At 41.2% G+C, this 26241-nt stretch overlaps 1 protein-coding gene and 1 long non-coding RNA gene across 2 annotated transcripts in view; both read left to right on the forward strand.

The window, feature by feature from the left end:
* Positions 1-26241, forward strand: part of BSH (transcription regulatory protein SNF5, putative (BSH)) — a 424444-nt gene that overhangs the window by 73646 nt on the left and 324557 nt on the right. Inside the window, exon 6 of the mRNA XM_089380810.1 lies at positions 17041-17135. Within this exon, the coding sequence (XP_089236936.1) occupies positions 17041-17135 (95 nt within the window). The remainder of the gene's footprint in view (positions 1-17040; positions 17136-26241) is intronic.
* LOC149228583 (uncharacterized) lies at positions 15495-16731 on the forward strand. Its single transcript, XR_016247218.1, has 2 exons — positions 15495-15809; positions 15931-16731. It is a non-coding gene; the product is annotated as an uncharacterized LOC149228583 (long non-coding RNA).

The following is a 26241-nucleotide window of genomic DNA, read 5'->3' on the forward strand; positions in this document are numbered from 1 at the left end:
CTTTGTCAGATCCAGTTGTTTTTGGGGAATCATCATGTTATATCTTTCATGCTGAGATCTAAATTTTCAAGTCGAGATACGAATATGATATCTGGTTAATGATTCTCGTGGTGGTTTAAAGCATTCATCTTTTCAAAATTTTCAGTTGCTGGATATCGTTTTGGTCATTCTAAGAGCATTGTGATTTAGCTGATACCTTTTGATGACAAATGATTGCTGTTCACGGTTTATGTTTCTATATCATCTAACAAGTAATCGTTTTAAACACAATCTCTTAAGGCACTGGTCTGCTAAATTAATCAAATCCATCTAGTGCTTATCATATCGTGTCTCGTGTCTCCCAACCAGCTGGTCGACAGTTGGTCTTCATCATCTCACAGGGTCTACCCCCCTTAGCCGCGGGAGACAGGCTTAAACGGAGGGATCGGGGATCAGAGTGACAGCCCCCGGTCTGAGGGTTGTCGTGTCAATCCGCGCGACAACAAGTAGATTCAATTCAAGATGAGACACTTCCAGACTTGTTAGACATGGACAAAGATCTCCTCCAACCACCGAGTCAACGCTTCCTTACAGTAGATGATCTTCACAAGATACTCCAAGTGACAGCTCCCCAGCAACAACTTCAGTTCAAAATTTTGGCCCCCTAGTAGTAGAACTTCAACCCCAACAACAACATTTTGAACCTGCAATAAACACAAAAGTTTTGGCTTCAACAACTACCCAGATGCTTCGCACGTGTGAGAGATAGATAGCCCAAAAACTTCGATTTAGGTCTTCCCAACAACTTCATCCTCTTCTAGCTACTTCACACCCTTTTTCTGCTTCTCTTGCTTGAAGGTCGAGCTTGTTGAGTGAATGTGACAAATAGGTCGAATTGCCTCTCCTTATATAGCCTTTTTTTAAGGGTCAAATTGCCCTTGTGTAGGCCGACTTCTTGGGGACAAGGCAAACTTGGTGTGGAGGTGACAAATTACCTTTTTGACTCAAAAATAATTCTTTTTACTTGATACAAAAGCCCAAAAAGGGTCTAATAAAAATGACAATGACTCTAATGACTCAAGACAAAACCTAGAAGCCTTTGATGGAGGCTTTGACTTAGAAAAATTTGACCCAAGCATGAAACCCATGCTTTAATAAATCGTTTTCTTTAATAATAATTTTTCTTTTTGACAGGTACAATTATGAAGACCAAAACTAGTTACATTCTTCAACAGTTTGGGCAATTCTGCACCAGATTAGGAATTGATTATGCTGGGAGTTTGGGAGCTAGAAATTCATTGGGTGATGAGGAGAAATTTCCCTTAGGAGTTGGCAGAAATTTGGTGGTGGATTTCACCTCTATTGCAACATAAATTTTTGTAGCTATTTGGTAGCCAGTTGAGAGGAGTAAGCTTAAAATTGGGGTCCCGGGTGGTCAGTAAAATTTGCCCAAACCCTTTCTGGGTTTTTGTGGGTTTGGTGAGAGGAGTTCGGGGTTAATATTGCAAAATTTTATGGGTGGTATTTCTAGCAGAAATCAGTGTTTTAGTCAGCAGTTGACATAAAAAATTACTAGAGGAGGGTGCAGTTCACTCTGGGACCATTTCCACCACTTGGGTCCGTGAGATATTTTTGGGTTTGGTTGGGCTTATTGAGGAGAGGTGCGGAGTAAAATATCAAGAGTTTTCGAGCACATTTGAGGCAAATTCCCAATTTCCTCCTAGCAGTAGAAACACAAATTTCTGCGGCAACACAAAGCTTTGGTGGGCAGATCTTCCGACACTTGGGCATTCAATTTGCAACCTGGGTTTTGCCTTGCTTGCTGTAGCAAGTCTAGGTTCCTCTTTCCCTATCTATATTGTACTCATTCTGCTCCAATTAATAAGACGACTCAAATTTTTGGTGCCATTCCTGTGTTATTCAATAATTGTGTGTGCGTGAAAATATCTGGTCACTGTTCATAGTTTATGTTACTGTTATCCACTTAAATTTTTCATTAGGAATATTACAATTAGTCCTTCATCATTATTGAGTTCTATTTATCATCAAGACAAATGCCAATAAGAAGATCATAATACACACAAAAGAACACTAGAGATAGGCTCTAAGCTAGGGAAAAAAATCCACAAGGGGAAAACCCAAAAAATCTTCCTTATAGAATCAATTCAATGGAGACTTCCAAGACCTTGACCCAAGACCAACCAAAATACAAGCCAGCCAAACTCTCCAACGAAATTTCTGGAACTTCATATCTGAGGAAACCCTAGTTTCTTCCAGCAATACTTGCACGTTTGAGCTGTAATAGTGCGAAGAACAAAATTTCGTTCTTCCTTCCTTTTGCTGCTTTTTCAAGGAATTTCACTCGTCTTCCTTGTATAGATTAGATGAGAAAAATACTTGATGCTTGTGTGTCTAATTAAGTCGAGCTCCTCTCTTTATATGAGCTTCTTGAGGGGTACATTAGGCCTCTTCTAGGCCGACTTGTCCTTTTGGTGGCTTCTAGACTCATCTTTTTACACAAAAATATTTTTCTTTTTCTTGATACAAGAGCCCTCTAAGGGACTTTACATTATGACTTTGACCTTTGACTTGACACAATAAATCCTAAAGCACACAATGGGTTCTTGACCTAAAATGGGCAAGAAACCCATCAACAAAATAAATAATTTTCTTTTACAAAAGTATTTTTCTTTTATTTTGACAGGTACAATAATAATTACATCAATTCATGGTCCAAATACAATTATGAAGACTGAAACTAGTTATAATTTTCAACACTCCCTCTCAACTAGGGAGGTATTCATAATTGACCACAAGTACAAGGACAATGCTTCCATTGAAGAGTTCTCATAAGAAGAGTCAAATCGGTAGGCCATCTCATATGTATCTTTTTAGTTTATGTCAATGCATCTCATCGTATCAACCAACATTGTCATATAACAAGGTCTTGACTAACAACTCTATCTCTACACTAGATTAGAGCATAATGCTGGGGAGACAATGAATTATAGACGCCTTTCATCATTGTCTCTCAAGGCACATACCCCATCTGAATGTTCACAAGGTATGTCCTTATATTATGAGAAAAAGTATGCTCACCATCTATGTACATACCTTTTATTAGGGTTTATGAACATACCCCATCTAGATGTTCACAAGATATGTCACAAGAATTCAATTAATGGAAAATTTATTATGAGAAAGAAATGTAATTGAGTCAAGTCCCATTTGGAATTCTTGTAAAAGAAAGAGGAAAATTATTTTTTGGAGTCAAGGAGTAAAAAATGTCACCAAGTCACCTGACGCAGGGACATGGGACACGAGGATTCTAGTGTCGGACATGGACACCTTGACCCCTCGGAACAAGACACGTTATATATATATATGTATGTATATTAAAAATTAGATATTTCTTACACAAATTCTCATTCACGATACAAATTCATTGATTCAAACAAAGATGTTCATCTAGATGTAAGTTTTACAAAGTAACATTATGCATACAAATACACTTGTGACATAATACATATTCATCAATGATCCAATTGGAGAAAGACAAAATACTGTAGTTTTTTCATTAAGTCATCAAAATAAAAATGTGTTACATAGGTAGTAGCAATGCCAATGGCAAATGGAAATAGCAAATACAAAACAACTACAAGCCTCAACGCAGTAGGTATCTCATGAGTCATCAATCCTCATCATCAAAATCAGCATCACTGTACTCATCATCATGGTTATCACTGCTCTCCTCTGCTGCATCCTCCTCCTCTGTATCCAGTGTCATCTCTGCATCTCTTGGTGTGGAGGATGACCCCTCTATAATATCACCATCATCAAAAGTGTCAGGCTCTAGCACTGGCTCATTAAGATCCAAGTTGGCCAATGCCAACTCAACACTACTAGCCAAACCCATATCATTAGGAAAGACATCCCACATATTTGTCTTTCCCTTCAATCTCTCATCCCTCTGCTTGTAAATAAGACGAAGGTTGGTGTGCACATACACCATTGTCTCTGCTCTGGATTGCTCAAGCTTGCTCTTCTTGACACTATACAAATTCCCATATGTGCTTCAATTCCTCTTGCAACAAGACGATTAAGTCACTTGAGAGAGGAGCCTCATGGCTAACTACTGTAGAGGAGGGCTTGTTGCCCCATGAGTTGCCCACCAAGAATAGGGCTTCTTAGCCCCCTATCTCTAATCACATCATATCCTGCAAATCAACCAGTGCCAGTGGAAAACTCTGTAAAGGCATCCTCCACCTCATCAAGGGATGCTCTATCCTGAAAAATCCACCTCAATGCATCTTTCCTCCCCTGTGAAATTTCACCATCCATGTGAGGAGGGAATCTGCGGGAAGGTCCACCATTCAACCACTCATGGCTGTAGTATTTTGGGTTCAATGAGTGAGCCAAACAATGTAAAGGTGTGCAATTCTTGTCCCATCTGTTGACAAGAATATCCTGTATGGTGGTGAAGAAGGCCTCTGATGATGTCTCATACTCGGGGCACTCACTTTGTAAAATAATGCTCCTCACAGACTCAATCATGGAATCCCATCCTTCATAAACCTCTCCTGGGATGGGTTGGTTTGTATCTGCAAATCGAAGCAAAGAAATGATAGGTCCATGTTCTGAATAAGTAGATCTACCCTCTCCCACCAAGCATCATCTAACACTATGTCCTTCACTCTTTTTGAGGCTGCTTGATCTGTCTTTCTCCAAAAAGACCAAAACTCTGAAATAACCATGGCCCCAAGAGCGGTCTTGACCTCCCTTAACCTCTTCAACATGATGAATGAAGAGGAAAACCGTGTATCCGCAATCTTCAACAACGATAGATTGGTGTACTCCTTGTATATAGTGAGGACATTTGTATGATTTTGTACAAAGTTGTGGATATGTCGTGCATCCTCAATAATTCTTCCAATCCAAAGCACATAAGAAGCAATAGATTTAAGTGCTAAATTCAAAGAATGGACAATGCAAGGTGTCCAAAATACTTGTGGATATTTAGCTTCCACAATCATGCCAACAACCTTGCAAGCAGGTGCGTTATCTGTAATGATTTGCACACAAAAATCAACACCTACATCTTCAATAACTTTAATAAACAACTCACCCATATATTGTCCATCCTTGTATTGACCAAGTGCACCCACTGATTTCAAGAAAACGAGACCATTCAAGGTAGACACCATGAAGTTGATGAGTGGGTGCTGTGCTGGATGTGTCCATCCATCAGAAACAATGCTAACTACAGATGTTGGCCATGCTGATTTAATAGGCTCAAGCATTTTGTCCACCTCTTTCTTTGCCTTCGTCAACAATGTGGTACTAAGCTTTTCTGACCCAAGAGGCACATACCCTGATGGAGCCCCTTGAGTTAGAGCTCGACACGTCTCAATAAATAAAGGTGAACGTGCAACATTAAAGGATATGAAGTTCTAATAGAAAAAAAATGCAATGGTAAGATCAAGCTCTTCCCGTTTCTCTTTTTGAGAAATCTTGTCCATTGGACCAAATGCCATTGTGTTACGAATATAAATTACATTAAATAAAATGAATATAAATAATGTAAATAACAAATAATCAAATATTGATTATGTTAAATGGTCATTAAGTTAAGTGAAAAGGCATGTCTAAAAGACATGCCCAGTGATGAAAGGACACCTGCCCAGGTATATATGCGGGTCCTCATTGTAACATTCAACAAGCTAACATTCAACACAAAAGGTATTTGTAATCATATATATATATATATATATATATATATATATATATATATATATATATATATATATATATTATTACAAATACCTTTTGTGTATTTTAGATTTAAAATCAACAAGCCACAGTTTTGTTACTTCAGTGGTATCAGAGCCATGCGAGTCCTTGAATGTTATCCGCCGCACAATATGCCATTACGTTTACGTCCTGAATTCATTGAGCAGTGTAGTAAAATTCAAGAAATGCTTAAGCAATTAGAAAAATCATGTGCAGAAGTTACAACACGTCTAAAGGAAATCGATAATAAGGAAGATGATAGCGACAGTGAAGAAACGAAACTAGGTGAAGTAGGAGAAGAAGATTTTGATTAGAATGATGATAATGAAAATGAAGATATAATAGATAATGATGAATATGGAAATGATATCAATCAAGATGGTGAAGAAGATGAAGCAGTAGATGATTATAATGTTAAAGATTCCGATGAAGTTGATGTAGATCAAGATGAGGATGTTGATTTCTGGTAGTATCTCATGTGCTCTAATTCTCAAATTTTGTAGGGAGGCTTGGGCACATGTATTCCAAAGAACCCAGAAAGTGTTTTGGAAAATTCCACCCAAAGACAGTTTTATTAAAATAATTAATTATTTTTAATAGTTCCCTAAGTCTAAAATTAGGAAATTAAAATAATTAATGGATATTAATCTAACTATGGGTGTAACTTCTAGAAGAAGACGAGGATCAAGTATAAATGATCTAGCCATTGATTAGCTTCTAATTTAGGGCGTTGAATGTCAATGAGAAGATTATTTAAGGAGGCTTGAGGGTCATTTGGAAAACACAGAGAGTTGATCAGTCAGATCAAATTGCTGAAGCTAGAGGGAGCGTAGTGATTTCGTAGTGATAATGCAGAGAGGGGCAGAGAGAGTTTTGGCTAGAGGATCTTCTCCAGAGCCCTTAGCAGAGAGGCAGAGAAACACACAGAGGAGGTAGCGTAGTGCCCAGAGAGGGTGATGTAGAGCCAGGAAGGGCTCGCACAGGACCTACATAGAGCAACACAGAAGCCTTCCACGCAGAGGTCCGAAATTTGCTGAGGAGGTTGACGTTTTGAGCCAGGAGGGCTGGAGTCAGCTCCTGAGAGCAAATCGATTCAGCAAGAGGTGACACAGTGCCTTAGAGGCTGTGACGCAGGCCCACACACTAACTGTGTAGGGGAAGTGCAGAGGTAGCCAGGGACTCGTTTTTTCAGTTGCCGGATCAACCGGGACTTGCAATGTAGAGTGAGGTAATCTCACTAATTTCTTCTGCCAAGTGATATTCTCTGTACTGGATTGCCAGTAAGGCATAATAGATTGTATTCAAAAATAACTTCTGCTTAACAATAAAAACCCTCAGATCTGCTACACCGGTTTTCCCGCGGTGGGTTTTTTTTGAGGACATTTGTCCAAAAACAACTGTCATTTGTGTTGTATCTTTCTCTTGTTCAGTTTCTTGTTTCGACATATTATTTTAAATAGTGTAGGCTGTAGTGTATGCATTTCAATGTTTGCCGTAGGAAACTGCAAATAACTTGTTCATGTAAATCTAACAAGTAGGAGAAATATCATCAGTTGCTGCAATAGGGATTCCGGTTGATGAATTTTCACATGGTATCGGAGCAGTGCAGGTGAAACAAGAAGAGCAGTGCCAGAGAACCCAGCGCTGAGCAGAGAAGGAGATTGAATATCTGCAGGAGGCAGCAGTTCAAATCCCTAGAGGGATTGTGCAGTCTAGGCCAAGAGGGCTGAATTTCTGAGGAAAGTCTCTCTCTGAGTGAGTCGACAGAGAGGAAGGGCTTCCAGATCGAAATCTTGCCGTGCCAGAGGGAGTAGCGCAACAACCTCAGCGTGAAGAAAGAGCTGGTAGGACGCAGGTTTTCAGTAGGCAGATTGTTGAGCTAAAAGACGTCAGAAGAGAGTAGAGAAGCACGGTGAGGGAATTTTTCCTCAGTAGACTTCCCGCCAAGAAGTTCGTTTTCTTATTGCCTGAGCAACAACAGTAAGAAACAGAGAGGAGTAGTTCGACATTTTCGTGGCAAAGATGGCAGCCAGTGGACTTAGAGATTAGGACAAGTTAGCTGGGGCATCCAACTCTGTGATCTGGAAGGCAAGGATGTCGTGCCTTCTAGATGAACATTTTCTCAAGGTCTATGTCGACAGCGTGGTGGCTGAGCTCGCGGATCCAAATCAGTTGAAGAAGTACAAGGGAGAAATAGCGAAGGCCAAGAGGATGATCCTTGATGGAGTAAAGGATCATGTAGTATGTCACATCGCTAGCAGAGGGACTGCTAAGGAGATGTGGGATGCCTTGGCGACATTGTATCAAGGATCTTCCGAGTAGTAGAAGATGTACTTAGAGAAGAAACTGAGATCTACACAGATGTAGAAGGGGGAGCGCATTGATCCGTTCCTCACGAAGCTTCAGGATACCTGGGATGAGTTAGCAGCTGTGGGGTCTAGACCTCAAGGTTCCAAGATGGTGAGGCTGGCCCTAAACTCAGTCTCAGATGAGTGGGAAGTCTTTGTCCAGAGCATCTTGGGCAGGGCAACTTTGCTAGACTAGGATAGTATTTGGGCAGCTCTCAAGCAGGAAGAGCTAAGGAGAGATCTAGCCAAGTGTAAGCTTGACAGAAGCATCAATGGTGGGTCGAAGCCTAAGGAGGAGGAAGAGAATGCAACCCTTGCATCCAAGGGACATCAAGAGCAGCGGAGACGGAAGAAGGATGTCTCGAAGATCAAATGCTTTTGGTGTGGTGAAATGGGTCACTACGCAACACAGTGTCCTCTCAGGAAGAAGGACAAAGATGAGAAGCACGATCCGAAGGCTGCACCCTTAAAGATCGAGGAGGAGGAGTTTTCTATGACAACTGAGATACCTCCAAGAGGGAGGTGGGCTGATTTAGAGCCGTAGTTGGAAAGAGCTATAGATGGGTAGGATCCTTGAGGAGCCCACATCTCGGATCAATTCCTTGCTACGGGAGTCCAGATCAGAAGTAGCAAGATGGACTAGTGTCATTTGGTGCAGAGGAGTGTTGGAACGACAGATGCAGTGGCTAGAACGCCAAGTCTGAGCAGCGTAGTGCAGAGTTGCAACAGTGCAGGGAGGCACAATGCAGTAGCAGCAGCAACGCAATAGCTTCAGAAGGATAGCATGGGACTAGCAACAGTCAGATCTTCAGCATCGAGATGCATCACACTGAACACTTGTTCAGTAGTTTGGGATGTTTTTTTTCCATTGCTGATGTAGTAGTAGCGACAGTTTGCAGTGCAGAGGCAATTGGCACTGGGCAGTGGTAGTGCCAGCAGCAACACATATGCAAAAATTTAGAGCGAGCTGTAGTACGAATGCAGTGTTGACAGTGGTAGGGTCAACATCAATACAGTTGTAGCAACAACACAACAGTAGGTGGACAACATGTCAGACATCAGCAACGCAGAGGACGATGTTGTGAAGTCAGGGTGATGCTTGAGTGGGAGGCATTGCTAGAGCACATTCCTTGCTAAGAGGGAGTGTTAATTTCTGGTAGCATTAAATGTGCTCTAAGTCTCAAATTTTGCAGGGAGGCTTGCGCACATGTATTCCAAAGAACCCAGAAAGCATTTTGGGAAATTCCACCCGAAGATAGTTTTATTAAAATAATTAATTATTTTTAATGGGTCCCTATGTCTAAACTTAGGAAATTAAAATAATTAATGGGTATTAATCTAACTATGGGTGTAACTTCTAGAAGAAGACGAGGATCAAGCAGAAATGATCTTAGCCATTGATTAGCTTCTAATCTGGGCCGTTGAATGTCAACGAGAAGATTATTTAAGGAGGCTTGAGGGTCATTTGGAAAACACATAGAGAGTTGATCAGTCAGATCGAATCGCTGAGGTTAGAGGCAGTGTAGTGATTTCATAGTGATCATGCAGAGAGGGGCAGAGAGAGCTTTGGTTGGAGGATCTTCTTTGAAGCCAAGAATACTCAGTAGAGAGGCAGAGAGACACACAGATGAGGCAACGTAGTGCCCAGAGCGGGTGACGTAGAGCTAGGAAGGGCTCACGTAGGGCCCACGTAGAGCAGCGTAGAAGCCTTCCACGCAGAGGTTTGAAATTTGCTGGGGAGGTTGACGTTCTGAGCTGGGAGGGTTGGAGTCATCTCCTGAGAGAAAATTGATTCAGCAAGAGGTGACGCAATGCTTTAGAGCCTGTGATGCAGGCCTACGTAGTCACTGCATAGGGGCAGCGCAGAGGTAGCTGGGGACTCTTTGTTTCAGTTGCTGGATCAGTCGGGACTTGAAGTGTAGAGTGAGGTAATCTCACTAATTTCTTCTGCTGAGTGATATTCTTTGTACTGGATTGCCAACAAGGCATCCGAAGGTTGTATTCATAAATAACTTCTGCTTAACAATAAAAACCCTCAGATTCGTTGTAACGGTTTTCCCGCATTGGGTTTTCTCTGGGACATTTGTCCAAAAACAACTGTCGTTTGTGTTGTATCTTTCTCTTGTTCAGTTTCTTGTTTCGACATATTATTTTAAATGGTGTAGGTTGCAGTGTATGTATTTCAATGTTTTCCTTAGGAAACTGCAAATTACTTGTTCATGTAAATCTAACAAGTAGGAGAAATATCATCAATTGTTGCAGTAGGGATTCCGGTTGAGGAATTTTCACAGAGTATCCAGATGAAGCTGATCTTGATGTGGATGAGAATGATATAGATCAAGATGATGATCCAAATGAAGATGATGTAGATGAAGATTATGTAGATCAAGATGAAGATGATGTGGATGAGGACTATCTCGAGAAACAAGAAAATGAACAATATCATAACAATGAGGAAGATGTTGAAGAAGACATTGATGATGATGAAGAGGAAAATGTGGAAGAAGAAATTACTTTTGATGAAGAAACTGATATGAATATGGAAAATTTTGAAGAAGAGGTTATGTCAAATACGAATTATGATAGTGAAGATGAATATGTGGCTTTGCATGCTTTTCGGCGTCTTAATACCCAGATGCAAAGAGCAATTTTAGATCCTAGCCTAGAGCACTTTTCTAAGTATGAGCAACCTCCAGCAATGCCTGAATGTTTTACATCAAATTTTACAGAACATCTTCAAAGGACAATTAATACTCCACAACTTGCAGCTATTTAGTGGGCTGCTGTGCATATTGCTGCTGGTACGAATGGAGTTGGGTCTTCTAGATGGCAGGAGCCTTGGCTTTTCACCTTTGTATCAAACACACTAAAAGAGGAGGGATCCGGGTCAGACAAAAACGCTGAAAGCTACTCTTTGAAGCAAGAATTCAAGGAAAAAATGAAAATGAAAAAGTTCAAGATGATGCTGGAAGCTAGGGAAACCCTTCTTATAGTAGAATCAAGTACGCAATTGCTTGAATTGATGAGAAAGAATGATGTTGTGGTTGTTAGTGGCGAGACTAGGTGTGGGCAAACAACTCAGGTTCCTTAGGTTACCCAATCTTGTTATTTGTATAATGTCAGAGAAGATGCCAGTTTTCCATCTTTGTAGCGATAAGATCTTTTGTGATCTTCTGGGAATGGATGTGCTCCCTACAATTGGCCAACACAAGCGAATTATACGAAATAGTTTAAAAGGGCTAAAAATTCTGATTGTTTTTGATGATGTGGATGGTGTGGAAAAAATCAAGAGTTTACTAGATGTGATGTGCATGTGCTGGAACATGGTAGTCTGATCGTAATAACATGACATGATACACATATACTCAGAGGTTCTTTTGCAGATACCTTGTTGTATCATGTAAAATCATTGCAGTAAAAACATACCCAAGACAATTCGGACCACATCCACTCCCGACTGCATACACTGCCTCACATCCCCTCTCTGCTGTGACTCCCCCCCGACAACTTCCACAGATCGTGCCACTGTCAGTCCACACCTCTGCCCCCGCTGCGCTGCCTTCCTACTGTCCGATAGCGGCTGTTCCAGACAAACCAAAGAGGAATCCACGCACACGCCGCCGTTAAGAGAGGTTGCTACCTTGCCTTCAAGCGGTGTGCCCCGTCGAAGGGTCAACAACTATGGCCTGCGCCGATTCACATGGGCTCGGTCAAAATAAATTTGTGGCTCGATCAATAGATAGTATAACTATATATATACGACACCTTTATTTCGTTGCAATAGCGAGTTCGACGACATTGAAGAGCTCCCTATGTTTGGGGATTCGAGTTCCAGTAGCCACTGGGAGCAACAAAGGAGTAATATATATGATCTCGTTCTGCAAGGCAACAGATCATTTCGAGAAAAAAAAACTCGAAGAGGCAATTAGTATATATTCAAAAGCTCACAGAGCTTGCCTTGACTGATGCGAAGAAGCTACATGAAATCCAAAGTAGTTGGCCAAAATCATATTATTGGAAAGTAGTATCACTTATACTACTAGAATGATATGTTCATGCCATAGAAACGCTTCCTTCTGGGTTGCAGGTTGATCCATTCAACATTCCCTCGAAGGCAACATTGTTTGAGTTAGATAGATGAATTGGGTTAGATTCGTCGGACGATATGACAATTAGGATTAAACGGGCCAAAATCCAGAGAACTGATGACTTTGAATGTACTCTATGTTTGAAGTTTCTTTATGATCCTGTGACTACTCCATGTGGACATGCATTCTGCCATGCCTACCTTCTTCAGTCCATGGATCATGGTAATAACTGCCTAATGTGCAGGACAATACTACTACTAAGTCCTAGGACATACCCTTTAAGAAATTTTTTCCTGAGGAGCATGCCAAACGAAAAGTTGAGCAGGAGACCCTGACACATTTAGGAATTCATATTGCCTCTATGGGTTGGTCGATATAACATTTATGCTTACACTGTGCTCGAAAAATGTGGTTCGATATATATATATATATATTCAATCACACACTTACCATACAAATTTTATTATATAATTATATATTAATTAATTAATAACTATAAATTAATAAATAAATTAATTAATTTTACACTGTGCTCGAAAAATGTGGTTCGATATCTATATATATATATATGTTCAATCACACACTTACCATACAAATTTTATTATATAATTATAAATTAATTAATTAATAACTTAATTAATTTAATAAAAAAAATGCGATGGTGAGATCAAGCTCTTCTCGTTTCTCTTTTTGAAAAATCTTGTTCATTGGACCAAGTGCCATTGCCTTTCTTTTTGCTGTTTGTCCCCCACCAGAACTCTCAAATGGGAATTTGTTGCTGCTTTTCCTCAAGAATGGAAGGGGATCATCATTCTTGTTTTTGTTAGATGTTGCAGCCACCTTTTCCATATCAACATTGACTTCTTTTTCCATTTCTTTCCTCTTAGCTAAAGACACCTGTGTAGATGCTGCAATTCCACAACTTGGTAAAGCCAACAAATGAGCTTTCACATGGTAATATGTGCTCATGAAATGATTGTTGCAATAGTTGCATTTCCAAGCAACATTGCCTCCTCCCTTCATCTTGCTGCTTGGCCCTTGCTCTCTTGTGACATATTTCCACAAGGGATATTTGTTATCTTGAGGCTGTTGTCTTCCCTCAACATTTGAAGTTGCTGTTGCAGCCCCACTTCCAATAGAGGGAACACTTGCAGACCCTGATGAAATTGGAATAGGAGGGGTATCTCCAATGGGGACATTCTTCCCCTTCATTTGCCCCTTCCCTTCTGCCCTTGATTGAGCCATGAATGTTGTGAAAAACTAAAGAAAAGATGCACAAATTTATAAAACAAATGCACATGCCAACTGCTGTACTAAAAATGCAAAAAAATAGAGACAAAATGCACGCACTTGTTGCTTGAATCATCTTCAAAATGCTCCCACATCCTTTTCTCTTCACTCTCACACATCCACAACAAGAGAAAATGAGAAATGTGAAGCTAGAATGACCCAAATCGGCCTTTTATGGCCGCGCGACAGTCCAAAAAGAGGGACACGTGTCTCAGAATCGGGACACGTTCGTGTCCCGATGGGATCACGATTGGACACGATCCGGAGGACATGCATCCCACCTAATTGTGTCTGATTCACCTAATTTGGGACACGTGGGGGCTGAGGAACGAATCTGGTTTCATAGGTCACCACAAAGACCAAGTTGGCCCTCATTGACAAGTCAGCCTAAAAGGTATCTTTTCGACCTCCTAGACAGCTCTAAATATAAGGCAATTTGACCATTTGAGGAGCCAATCAATTCAGCCAACAATCACATCGATTTCTATGCTAAGATGAAGAAGAAAAACCAACCGAAGTCAAAGGAGAGAGGATAGTCAAAGGAGAGAGAAGACAAGCTGATTTCTGCCATAGTTATTTTCACACGTGCGAGTTTTTTGAGGTAGTTTCTGTGCTACTACAAGGCTGAAATTCAAGGGCCGAAATTTCAGGGGATGACCAAATTTCTGAGATTTGACCAGCATTGACTTCTGTTGACTATGACTTGTTGGAAATGGATTGGAGGAGTATTGACTTGGGTCTTTGTGGTAGTCTTGGTCTTGGTCTTGGGTGTTGGATATCTCACTTTGATATGATTCTACAAGAGGATTTTATAGGGTTTTCCCCTTGTGGGGTTTTGCCTTGGCTTGGAGCCTAATTTTTTGTGTTCTTTGCCTCTTGTGATCTTCATGTTTACATTTTGGTAATTGATTGACGAGGAGAATATAAATTTTATAAGAAGCCAACAAACATTCACAAGTAATTATCAAATTAAGAGAAATCTACCTTAATCTACAAGCATCTTGCTTTCTCAACATGGTATCCGAGCTAAGGTGAAAGGCAGCTTGAACATCACAAATTGTTGGCATGCTTGAAGATTCCATTGCAGCAGTTATCTCTTCCTCCATCAAAACACAAGCAAGCAGGCTTGAAGACCATATTGTAGAAGACATCCTTATAAGTAGCCATCTCTCTCTCAAGGACGTTATTGAATTCTCTTGATTCTCTCTCTCTCACTCATCAAAACATTCTTGACATTCCTACATCAACTCCTCATTCTTTGACAACTTGGAAGAAATCCTCTGTGGTATGATAAGGGCGAAGTACAAAAGACAAGTAGAAGTTCGTTATATATATATATATATATATAAGGCAATTTGTGATATACCTCTGAAGCAATTAACAGTTCATTGTATATACATCTCTGAGGCAAGCAATCAGTTTCAAGCTTTTTTGGTGTACATGCTGCACGTGTGAGGGCTAAAGAGGGCCTAGGCTGCACATGTGAGTAGAGGCCAACTTCTGGGTGGCTGCACGAACGAGGAAGTAGCAAAAGGTGCAGATCAAATTTTCAGGGAGCTGAGTTCTCCTGGTTTCATTTGCTGTGAAAATTTTGTATCTCTGTGGGCCATTTTCCCTATAAGAGAGCTGTTTTTTATTCTGAGAAATAAAAGCGAAGTATAAATTGAAGGGTTTATATTTTTTGCTGTGTGATTGAGTTTATACTTGTGCTTTTGCTGTCAAATTTTATTGTTAAAATACTGGTGCATTTTTATTCAGCAATTGCAGAAAATAATTTACTAGGTTAAATAAATTTCTGGATCATAAAAATATTGGTTGGGATATAAATCAGATTTGGTATTCAGGAAATTAACAAACTCAAAGGTGCTTCCTCCTAGCTCTGGGTGTCACTGGCTTACAAAATAAAAATGATGTGTTGCATTCTTTAAATCCTGATAGCAGCATGACCCCTTTTTGATGGTTCTGAGTATGCCATCCAGCTGGGAAAAGGCGTCTGAATTTAAATCTGAGTTTTCTAGAGGGTTACTCTGCAATCATTTCTTGTAATTGGTGTAATGATGCTTAATTTGTCATGTCCCTTCTCAAATGAATTAGTCATGGGATGCAGCAACACAATTTTGGCAGCAATGTTTGATTTAGGAGGAGGACCCCACACGTACAAACTTAGGAACTATAGGCAGTTCGAATTATTTTTAGCAGTTAGTGGAATGTGGGGGCCACCACATGCATAATTCGAATTTGAGCAAAAGGAGGATGTTGGAGGGAATTCGAGCTAGTGGAAGGAGGAGCCCACAAGAGGCTAAGGGGGCCCAAGGTGATAAAAGAGGATGGAGCTCTCATTTTCGAGCATTCTGAATATTTGACAAACAAACTCACTCTTGTACGCTCTGCTGCTTAGCGAGTCTACTGACTGTTTAGCCATGAATTTTCCGCAGGGAAGATTCAACCTCTACTTCGGGGGACTATCCGTGCCCGCTCTAGGGACGCCGTTCCGCAGAGATTGTAGGAGTTTCCAGCAGTGATTCACAACTCAGCCAGCCACGCAGAGGAAGGTACTGTGTGTTTTCTAGGCAGCCAGAAATACATAGAGGTTGATTCAGCCAGCCAAGGGGCCACTAACTTGCTGGGAGTTTTCGGGAGCAAAGAAGATGGAGGACTGAGGGTATTTTATCAGTGGTTTGCAGCCAGCCAGCCAGTACACGCAACAGTATACATTTATAGGCAGAGAGACTGCGCAGTGGTCTCCAACAACAAATTCGTGGGGCTTGATTGTGCAGCCATCAGGGCCAAGAACCATCCGGGAAGCAAGGGATCAGATAGTACAGGGGAAATCAGCATTTGAGGGGTGTTTCTAGGTGGATTTGTAGGCTGTCTGCAAATCGAATTTGGCAGCAGTGGCCGGAGAGCAACTCCCAAGAGGCCGTAAATCCAAATTCAAAATCAGAGAAATTCCCTTCTGGGTTTTTCTAGGTTTTGTCCAAGGAATTTAAAGTTGAAAGGGCAGAATTTTCTGGGCGGTTTTTGGGCACTTTCCAGCAGGCCGAAGTTAGCGGATCAACAGTTTACGGGGACAATGCAGAGCATAGTAGAGCAGCAGCTGAGCAGCCATCTTTTCAGCTATTCTACCACCCGGGTTTGGTCCAGCTTGTCCTTGAGACAAGCCCATGTGCACTACATTTATATATTGTATTCATGCTCTCATATTTCATAATATATGGCTCAGCAGTTCCAGTGTCTCATGGGTGTTTGCCAAATGTTTTTACTTTCCCCTGTTGCACTGTTTGTTTAATTGGATTATCACTTAATTTCCTGTTTAGGAACATTACATAATCTTCCTTAACTATGTTACTATTTTTCCATAATATGGTTGTTTAGTTCAATAATTTTTCTTGCATATGCAGTGGTCTCTAGTTGTTTTTGAAAAGGTTATGTGGTCTGTTACCAACTATGGACATGACATTTTATTATTATATATCTATGCACATCTAATTTAGAAGATAATGAAATTTAATAAATCTTCTTTGTGCTTTTTTGATCCTCTGCAGATCCAGATTCAGAGATTCATTTATTTGCAAGGAGAACCATCAAAGATTTGAAATATCCGGGAAATTTCATAACACCAGTAGTACAATCTATTCAAGTAAGTTGTAGAAGCGTTATGAACTTATGAAGTCAGACCTATGTTGGCTATAACCTGCTGTTTTGGCATTGCATATTAAAATAGTCCGTTGTGGTTTTCAGGACATTGAGATTGCCTTTTCCTTGTTTTTCAACTGAAATGGTAATGGTTGTTTTAATGACCTTTTAAAGTCAAAAGCTTTTCTGGAATACAAATGATCACACCTAGTTCTCATATAAGCAAAGCCTCGAAGTAGGTTCCTTGATATAATACCTGGCTATTTGTTTTATCTGTTCCGATCCATTAATAAGCATCTTTGCGTGACTCATGCCTGAGCCAACTAAAGTGGTAGCTTTTCAGTAGTAGAGAGGAATTGTAGTACCCATGGCTTGATCCATCCAATAAAGTGTAACAGGTTTGGTTTGAAAAAGATTGAAGATCCTGTCTACATGCACCCATTCTTTGCCCTATCGCTTGAAAGAAGAATATAATCAGGGTGTTTATAGAATTAGGATGTTAATCTTCAGAATTTAACTTGGAGACTACTTTTTCCAATTTTGATTTGGCTGAAGGCTCATCCACAATTGGTACAGGAACTTCATTAAGTTCAACACCACCACACAACTACCTCTCAAAAGCAGGAAACTATTGGGCATCAGATGTAGATGATGTCTAGCTCGATTTGGACCACTGACATCTAATGTTATTTATTGATACCATTTTGATTGTATTACTTGCTATGTAAAAGCAATTTTTCGTTGTGCAGTGAGTATTTTGAATGTATGATGAATAATCCTTTCTTGAACATTGAAATGTTCATGGTTTTTCCAGTTCAATGCTCTCTGTCTCTTTCTATCCGTATACACATACATACCTTGATTCCTGTTTTCTAAAATTTTGAAAACGGTTTCTGGAATTTGCACCTTTCTGAGATGATGTATCTGTTTTCTATTTTTAGAAACATAGCATTGGAAATTTGCCAAGTACTTTCTCTCATTTTTTGGATGGTATCCTGTAATAATCCTCGTTAATCTTCCAATTTTCCTCTAAAATTTTTGAATTTTTTGAATTGAGTTTCAGTGATATATTTCTTCAAACAGTTTGTTTATACTTGCTGTAGGTGACCATTTACAAATTCAACTTAAGAAAATAAACACAGTAGGCACATGCATCCAAACATCACTTTCCAAAGGCTCAAATAGATTCATTCCATACTCACAAATTTATTTACAGCTGATGTTTAATAATGAAAATGAATTGTAGAGCTCCCCTTTTTCTTATTTTTAATTATACACAATATACAGCACTCAAAAACAAGGAAATAGATGAACCTGGAATATAGAATCCTTCACTTATTAATCAGAAAATATGTTCATTCAGCCCCTGGTCTCAGGATTATTAGCTCCAATTTGATTGTTGCTCTGACTTTGCCTTTTGGTTATAAAGTGGCTACCCAGAATTGGTCATGCTGGCCCAGAATCTCAAGAATGGCTTGGACATCACCAGTTACATGGAATATGGCACGCTGTCCCAGAATTAATTTTTCAGCAGCGTGGGCTCACCAGGAGTGCTCCCGTCTTCTGGGTATCAGTTCTGGAAATCGCAGTCAAAGAAAGAATTGGGACTCGGTCTCTAATTCTCCCAGTCTCATGCACCAACCAAGTAATTAATATGCAGCCCAGAAATTGGATATTCGGCCTGGCTATAACACTGAATATGCTCCATGATAATTTCCCACCACTCCGCCAGAAATACGCTGCCCAGGAGACAAAGAAACTCGTCCAGCACTGTGATAAGGGAGTGGTTCTGCCTAGGATCTCGAATTGCCTTTTTTTTAAAGGAAAATCGGACCCCAGAAGCCCTCTGTCTGCTACCACGATATGAACAGTGACTCAACCACAAACTTAGCCTCAGTTTGGTCCTGAAACTCTTTTCCCAGGGCTCAGATTTCTGGTAGCTCTTCCATCCACAAAAATGATATAGAGAATACCAAATAAGCTACTAAAATCAACTGATAACACTCGAATACCTCAATGTAATGAGCTTTGCCTGTTTTGTTTTTGCCAGCACACTTGTGCCCTATCCAGGGTAAGTGTAATATACCCAATTTTGCGAGCACGGGAATTTTGCCCAGTTTTGGTAATATTAATTAAAAGAGGCAACTGGTATTTTGGAGAAAGGTGGCAAGAACTATTTTATTGCAGATAGGCGGCAAATTATTATTTTATTAAAATGGTGGAAAAAGTAGCTAAGTGGAAAATGGCCCCCATCAATAAAATAATATTAAAATGAGTCTAGAAGAATGGAGTGAAAATATAAAAGGAGGGACTCATTTTGTGGATCATCTTTTGACTATTACAACATATTTCATTGTCTCTTGGAGCTGTTTAGCACAAGGGCCAGAGTGCTGTTTAGCACCAGAAATTCCAAGTGGAATTCCACCCTCATTTCGGAGAACTTCGAGTGTCTCCCTAGTGAGGCAATTTGGGGAGCTCACTTTAGAGCTTCCATTGGACATCATTGCAAGAGTTTATTCAGTAGTGTATCTTTCTTGGGTGCAGAGGTATTTTGTGGAGCACATTGTGGGAGCAAGCATTGGTTAGAAGCTCCGAGATTTTGCAGGGAATTTTCTTATTGTTAGACTGGAGTTTGGATAGAGATTTGCCAAGCTAGATTGGAGGCTATTACCTGGGTCGTTTTTTCTATCTTTTGGCAAGGGCGCAGAAGCTATTGACCAAGTGTTGCGCAGGGGTTTAGCGAAGTGGAGTTGGGAGAGATAAGGGCTGGAGATAGGAGGTATTTCTCAGTGGAGAATTTAACCGGAGTTGGGAGAAATTTCCCATGGTAAATTTGGGCATAATTAAGTAATATCAAAACAGTGGGGCGTTTTTTGGCCAGACTGGGCAATTCGCACTTGTTGGGGGTCATTAGGAGTTGGTGGATTCAACACAAACCCTTTCTGGGTTTTGTGGGATTATTGAGAGGAGTTTATGGCTAATTTTACAGAATTTTGGGCAATATTCCGGCCCAAAATCCTCATTCTTATAATAGGGTGTATTGGTGATTAACTGGTAAATTTGCATCACTTTGTGGGTTTAGTTTTGTCTTGGAGTTCGGCCAAACCCTTTATGGGTATTTTTGGGTACGAGGAGGTGGACCTCGTGGTTGCAATTTCAGGGTGATCAAAGCATTCTTCATAGCAGAATATTCAGCCCCATTCTAGTAGCAACAGTGGTAATTTCCTGGGTAGTGCGCAGTACCAGTTTGGGCCAGTATTTCCTCCAGATTAGAGTTGTCTCACCTGGGTTTTGCATAGCTTGCAGTAGCAAGCCCAGGTTCCATTTTCCTTACTCATTGTACTCATCATTCTCGAGATTAATAAAATGGCTCAGCTATTCTGCTTTATTTTCCTGGTGTTTTGATATGCATGTGCGGTATCTGTTTATGGTTGTTGTTCCTTGTACATGTTTCTGTTATTTGCTACAAATTTTCAATTTGGAATACTACAGTGGTACTAGAGCCATGATCTTGGCCAACTGTGGGCCTTAAGCCAAGCGATGACAAGACCAGAATAAAAAGCTAAGAAATCATGGTATCCAAAGAAAGGTTAAAATCAAACAACATGGCAGTAACCTTGAATGAGGTGATTAGGATGCAAAAAATGTTGATTGATGTGGAGGAGCAGCTGATTCATACCACAATTGGGAATGAAGACCATTCTCAATTATACAACAAATCCACGATGCTCAAAGTTATGGATAATGCATCAAGATGGCAAGACATGATTGCAACTGATGTGAAGTTGTTGGCAACAAATTGGAGGGCATACCAATCATTGGCACATGACATTCAGGCATCCCTCTCCTTTTGGGAGTTCTGTGAACTAAGAGACATACACAAATCAATGGGAATTCAGTGGAATTATGTAGGGATGATGAGGGGGATCAAGGGAGAATATTAAAAAGTATTTGAAGGGGCCATGGTTGGCAAGGAGACAGTTGAGCATATACTTGTTGATGAGATGTCGACAATTGATGAGGTACCCAGTGTTATGGCCGAGTTTTCAGGCGATAGCAGCGCACCACAAGTTGACGAGGTGTCGGGAGACATCTCCAATGTTGATGAGGAGCCGATAGGTAGATAGGCATCTAGATATATGACAGAGTTGCCGGATGACAGTCACCTACAACTAACTGGTGAGGATGTTTTATATGATGGGTTGTCAGTGGAGGAGAAATTGGAGGCTCAAGTTGAGGCCATGATGGAGGAGGATGCGCAACTTCCCTTGGGATAAACATTGAAAAGGGGAAACACGGAGAGCACACGTTGGGATTTAAACACAGTTCTCTTCAGAGGCACGTTGACAGGGTCCTTAGCGTTATTATCTCACCCTTATGCATTGGATTGAGAGAGGCAAAGTTGTCGAGACAGATCATAGGGGATGACCGAGTTAGCAGGGGCCAGTGACTTGAGTTGAGTATGGCATAGCGTCAGCATGGAGGGCTTGTCCCGTACACAGGAGATTGTACATTTGATCCCTCCTTTGGGATTGAATGGCGAGAGGTACTGAGTTGGTACTCGATGGAGCAGGTTAGGCGGTTGGGTACATCCATGGTCGCATTTCAACAAAGGCCGTGGATTACTAGAGGAGTACGAGGGCCAGATTGTTGTTGGGATCCAGGTGGGATTCCCCATCACAACATGGGCTTGGTTAGTGATGGTATTAGTAGTGCGATGGATCCGGTGACCGAGTGCCCACACACTTTCAGCTCTCCATCAACACTAGTGTCAAGTTGGATTGACAGGGGACAGGTAGACTCTGTGGGTTTTTTGGGGATGTTGGGCATACATGGGATTGTAGGATGATCAACATACTCTGGCAGGGTTGGTCGGAGGAGGTACCATCAACAGGCCACTAGTCAGGGCATTACATGGAGATAGTGCTCTCTTATTGGCAAATTGGACGCAGGAGCTATTGAGGCTAAGCACATTAGTATCATTTCCGTTAGCATGTAGTTGATTCACTACGCATGTGATATGGCCGAGGATGCAGGGTGGTGCGACAATTGGCGTAGGTGTTCGGTGGTGCGCAAAGTCGTGCCATAGAGTTTAGTGTTCTACAGAGGAGCACAGAGGCGCACAAAGGAGTGCCGTGTTGTGCGGGATTTCATTGTTGAGTAGGAGGAGCAATTCACATCACCTTGAGGTTTTTCACATGGAGAGACAGGTACTTCGTCACAGGAGGGATACCAGATGATTCAGGGTGTTATGGCAGCTGGCAGTGGTGTCCACCATTGCACAAAAGTGTGCAACTGGGTGCATTCATGTGCTAAGGGGCTCAGAGATACATGTTCTAATGTAGGGGAGCGTAGGGATGCTTGGCTGTATGTAGTGATGTGTGATGCTTCCCATTGGGATTTTGGAGCATTACCACCAGGGACACTGCCTAATGGAGACGACAGGCATGCCATTAGGTATCGATCACCCAGGATTGACGAGGACGCGGATGAGCATCATTTGATGATATCCATTGGGACTTGCACACCTCTCTCACTTCTCATTATTTGCAGGCACAATGGAGTTGGATCAATGTTCCACCAAGGTTTTGGGACGAGGAGGTGAGGGAGCGAAGGGGCGCGGGAGCGGCCTATGCAAAAGCTCCCCACCATTTTTTAGGAAATGTGGGGGAGTGTCAGGGTCTTAAAAACTTATAAATATAAAATATAATTTATTAATTGAGTCCACTATGACAATTTGGTTTGAATTGAAAAGATGCAAAGCATGATCATTGATATGAATATCATTATCTAAATTTCTAATATCATATAAAATAATAAATTTAAAATTTTAATTTATAATCATACATCAATGATCATACATTGTAACAAAATACAAAGACAGCAATACCACCATCTTCAACATTTTGATAATACACAGCAAACCTCAACAATGTCGTTGTAGAAGATCACTGTAGATCTATTCTTCCTGCATCTCTGTTATCAATAAAAGATCTTAATCTTAGAATCTTAACACTTCTGTCCTCTGCAACTTCAACAATATGTTATCAAAGCAACTCTGTTCAGTTCTAGGCCAAACTGCTATAATCATTGGTGAGTTTTGCCCATCTGTACATAGTATCAATTACAAGGATATACAAAACAATAATGTTGTGTTATGCTTGTGTGAATTCTATTGTTAACTGTATCCTTGTTGAAGAGTGACTGTTGTGCAGACTCCTGATGGCATAACAAGATGCTAATGCCTCTATCCACTGATGCACATTTGTGTCTAGACCTGTAGCTTCCATATCTGACAATTTGGCTATATGTATTACAGCTTCTGCTCCTTTACTTTGAAACTCTTGTTTAAATTCAAATTACAATGATCTCAAGGATTACTATAACTTGATTATACAGATACTTGTAAGACACCAGTTAGGGTTACTTAGAGAAATAAAAAATACTACAACGTGATCGGTGTGTCTTTTAGAAAGCAAGCACTGCCACACAAAAGTTAAGTTAATTTGACGCTGAACTTCTTTGCCTTCTAATATTTCTTATCGTCACAAACTGAATTCTTCACAAGAGGGAGCCTCTGATGTTGATCATCCATAGTGAATCTTGAAGAGCCGAGCTTTGAGAGAAGCAGAGAAGCATCGATGACTAACCACTTCAGGGATGATCTCCTTACAGAATGTTTAGGGTAATATTGAGCAGCAACCACAGATAAATGAATTTGTTTGGATCAAACTCAAAATTTGTCTAATCAGAGGGCCGACGGTTCATAGTGATAGAAATGAAAATCCTCAAGATCTGTCTTCAATTCTGTCTAATATGTGCACTCCAGAATTCCTGCAAATAACCAAATCACATTACCAATGTGATAGCCATATCAAGGGTCCATTCTGCAATCTGCAATATTCCAACAGATGCCATCGAGGTTCCATGCATGGGAGTGATCAGATCTAGTAATAACAACACACACAACGCACGAAGGTTGTGTGTGTTGTTGTGTTCACCCTGTCGTTTTTATAACATGAAACAACTAAATTCCAAAACCCTACGCTTAGTTTAACTGTTAATTAAAGATTAGTTTTAGGGTTAAGTTAATTAAAATCGTTTTTTTTTGCATAAACGTGTGCCACATCCCCCCACGCCCCCCCTCGCCCCCTCTCGTCCCCCCTTGCCCCCCACGTCCCCCCATTTCCCCTGACGTCCCATTTTTCGGAAATGCCCCCTCAGGAAAGGGAAACGACTCCCTGGCACGTCCCCCTGAGTTTCCTCATTTTTGGGGGCGTGGGGAAACGTCCCCTACTCGTCCCCAAGTCCCCGGAGCGTGGGGGAGCTAGGAAACTAGACCCCTGGGGGGGGGGGACGAGTCCCCGTGGAACACTGAGTTGGATGTTGTCCCTTGACACCTTCATCACGAGCAGCAAGACACAAGAGGCTTGCTCGAGACAGTTAGTTGGGACACAGAGTATCCAGGGAGAGACTTCTCGGTGGTGGCATTTGGTCAGGGCACGAGCTAATGGGTGTAGGCTTAGGGAGGTGACCGTGAGGGAGCTGCAGGGTGCACTATCGGCAGGACAACCCGAGGTGTTATGTGAGCATGAGGTACAAGGGATGGTAGTCCTCATTGGCAAGAGGATGCATAGGCTCCAGGCAGTATCTAGGTACATCATCAAGGGTTGGGGTAGCAGGTTTCGCTGTGTGGTCTGGCAAGAGAAGAACAATTTGTCATACGCAGGACAAATTCTTGATGCTTGGTTCCCATCTACTAGATACATACAGGGGTCAGGGACGAGGCACAAAGGAGTCCCAGTGGTTAGCTGCATGTCACTGCAACAAGCAGTGAGGCTTGGGAGTTGTGGACCTCGGTATGTCTATGGGATCTAGGGATCCAATTGATTGGTGGCACACTCCATTTCTTAGTGTGTACGGTCAGGATAACAAGTGATCTGGTTCATTCTCAGGTTGACACATGGGGGATCACCGAGGTCTTCATCATATGGCGAGGTAGGTTGTTGCTCAGGATTGGGGCCAACTATGGAGTGATAGGCTCTGGCATTACTGAGTTGCTTAGGCAGGTTGGGCATAACCTCGATCATCATATATGTTATGGCTGAGAGTTACAGGATAGGAGGTACTGGTACACGCATGTTGGGCAGTCAGTCGTGACCAGAGTGTTGCAAGGTTAGCAAGATAGTTTCTTCCTACAATGGGCATGGGACCTTGGTGTCACAGTACTTGACAGTTCAATTACCCTTAGGGATGAGCTAGTTTCGATAGGGAGAGATCATCCTGATATTCCATTTGATTTTAGTGATTCGCTGTTGGCGTGGGGGATTTCACAAGCATGGAGGGATGATCAAGCAAGTCATGCGGTGAAGATTCATCTCTAGCGGGGTTGGATTGTTTTTTTAGGAGTCTACCCTTGGTGTGCATGAGATGGATGTCTCAGTAGAGCAACTGCACGACGAGTTGATCAAGACTTTATATTATCATGATTCTCTACTTACTAACAGTATGCAGAGGGCTTTACGTGCTTGTACCAGGTTGGATAGTGAGTGGAGCAACGGGTGCTTCACGTTGATTAGGATGGCTTGGGACCCTAGTATTGAGGGACTCCTTCATGACAGGATAGTGCTGGGGATAGGGATGACTCAATGGCACATTTGGGACCTTGGTATCATTTGCAATAGCCATTTGGGTCAGTTGATAGAGAGAGTGCTTGTTCGGGCATTGCTTGAGGACAAGCAATTTTTGGCGGGGAGGACTGTAATATCCCCAATTTTGTGAGCATGGGAATTTTTCCCAATTTTGGTAATATTAATTAAAAGGGGCAACTAGTATTTTGGAGAAAGGTGGCAAGTATTATTTTATTGCAGATTGGCAGCAAATTATTATTTTATTGAAATGGTGGAAAAAGTAACTAAGTGGAAAACACTCCCCACCAATAAAATAATATTAAAAGGAGCTTAGAAGGATGGAGAGAAAAGATAAACGGAGGGACTCATTTTGTGGATCATCTTGTGACTATAACACTACATATTTGATCGTCTCTTGGAGTTGTTTAGCACAAGGGCCAAAGTGTTACTTAGCACCAGGAATTCCAAGCGGAATTCCAC

This window comes from Pinus tabuliformis, chromosome J (genome assembly GCF_031772625.1).
Source record: "Pinus tabuliformis cultivar Carrire ecotype Pingquan chromosome J, CPIR1, whole genome shotgun sequence".
Taxonomy (NCBI): domain Eukaryota; kingdom Viridiplantae; phylum Streptophyta; class Pinopsida; order Pinales; family Pinaceae; genus Pinus; species Pinus tabuliformis.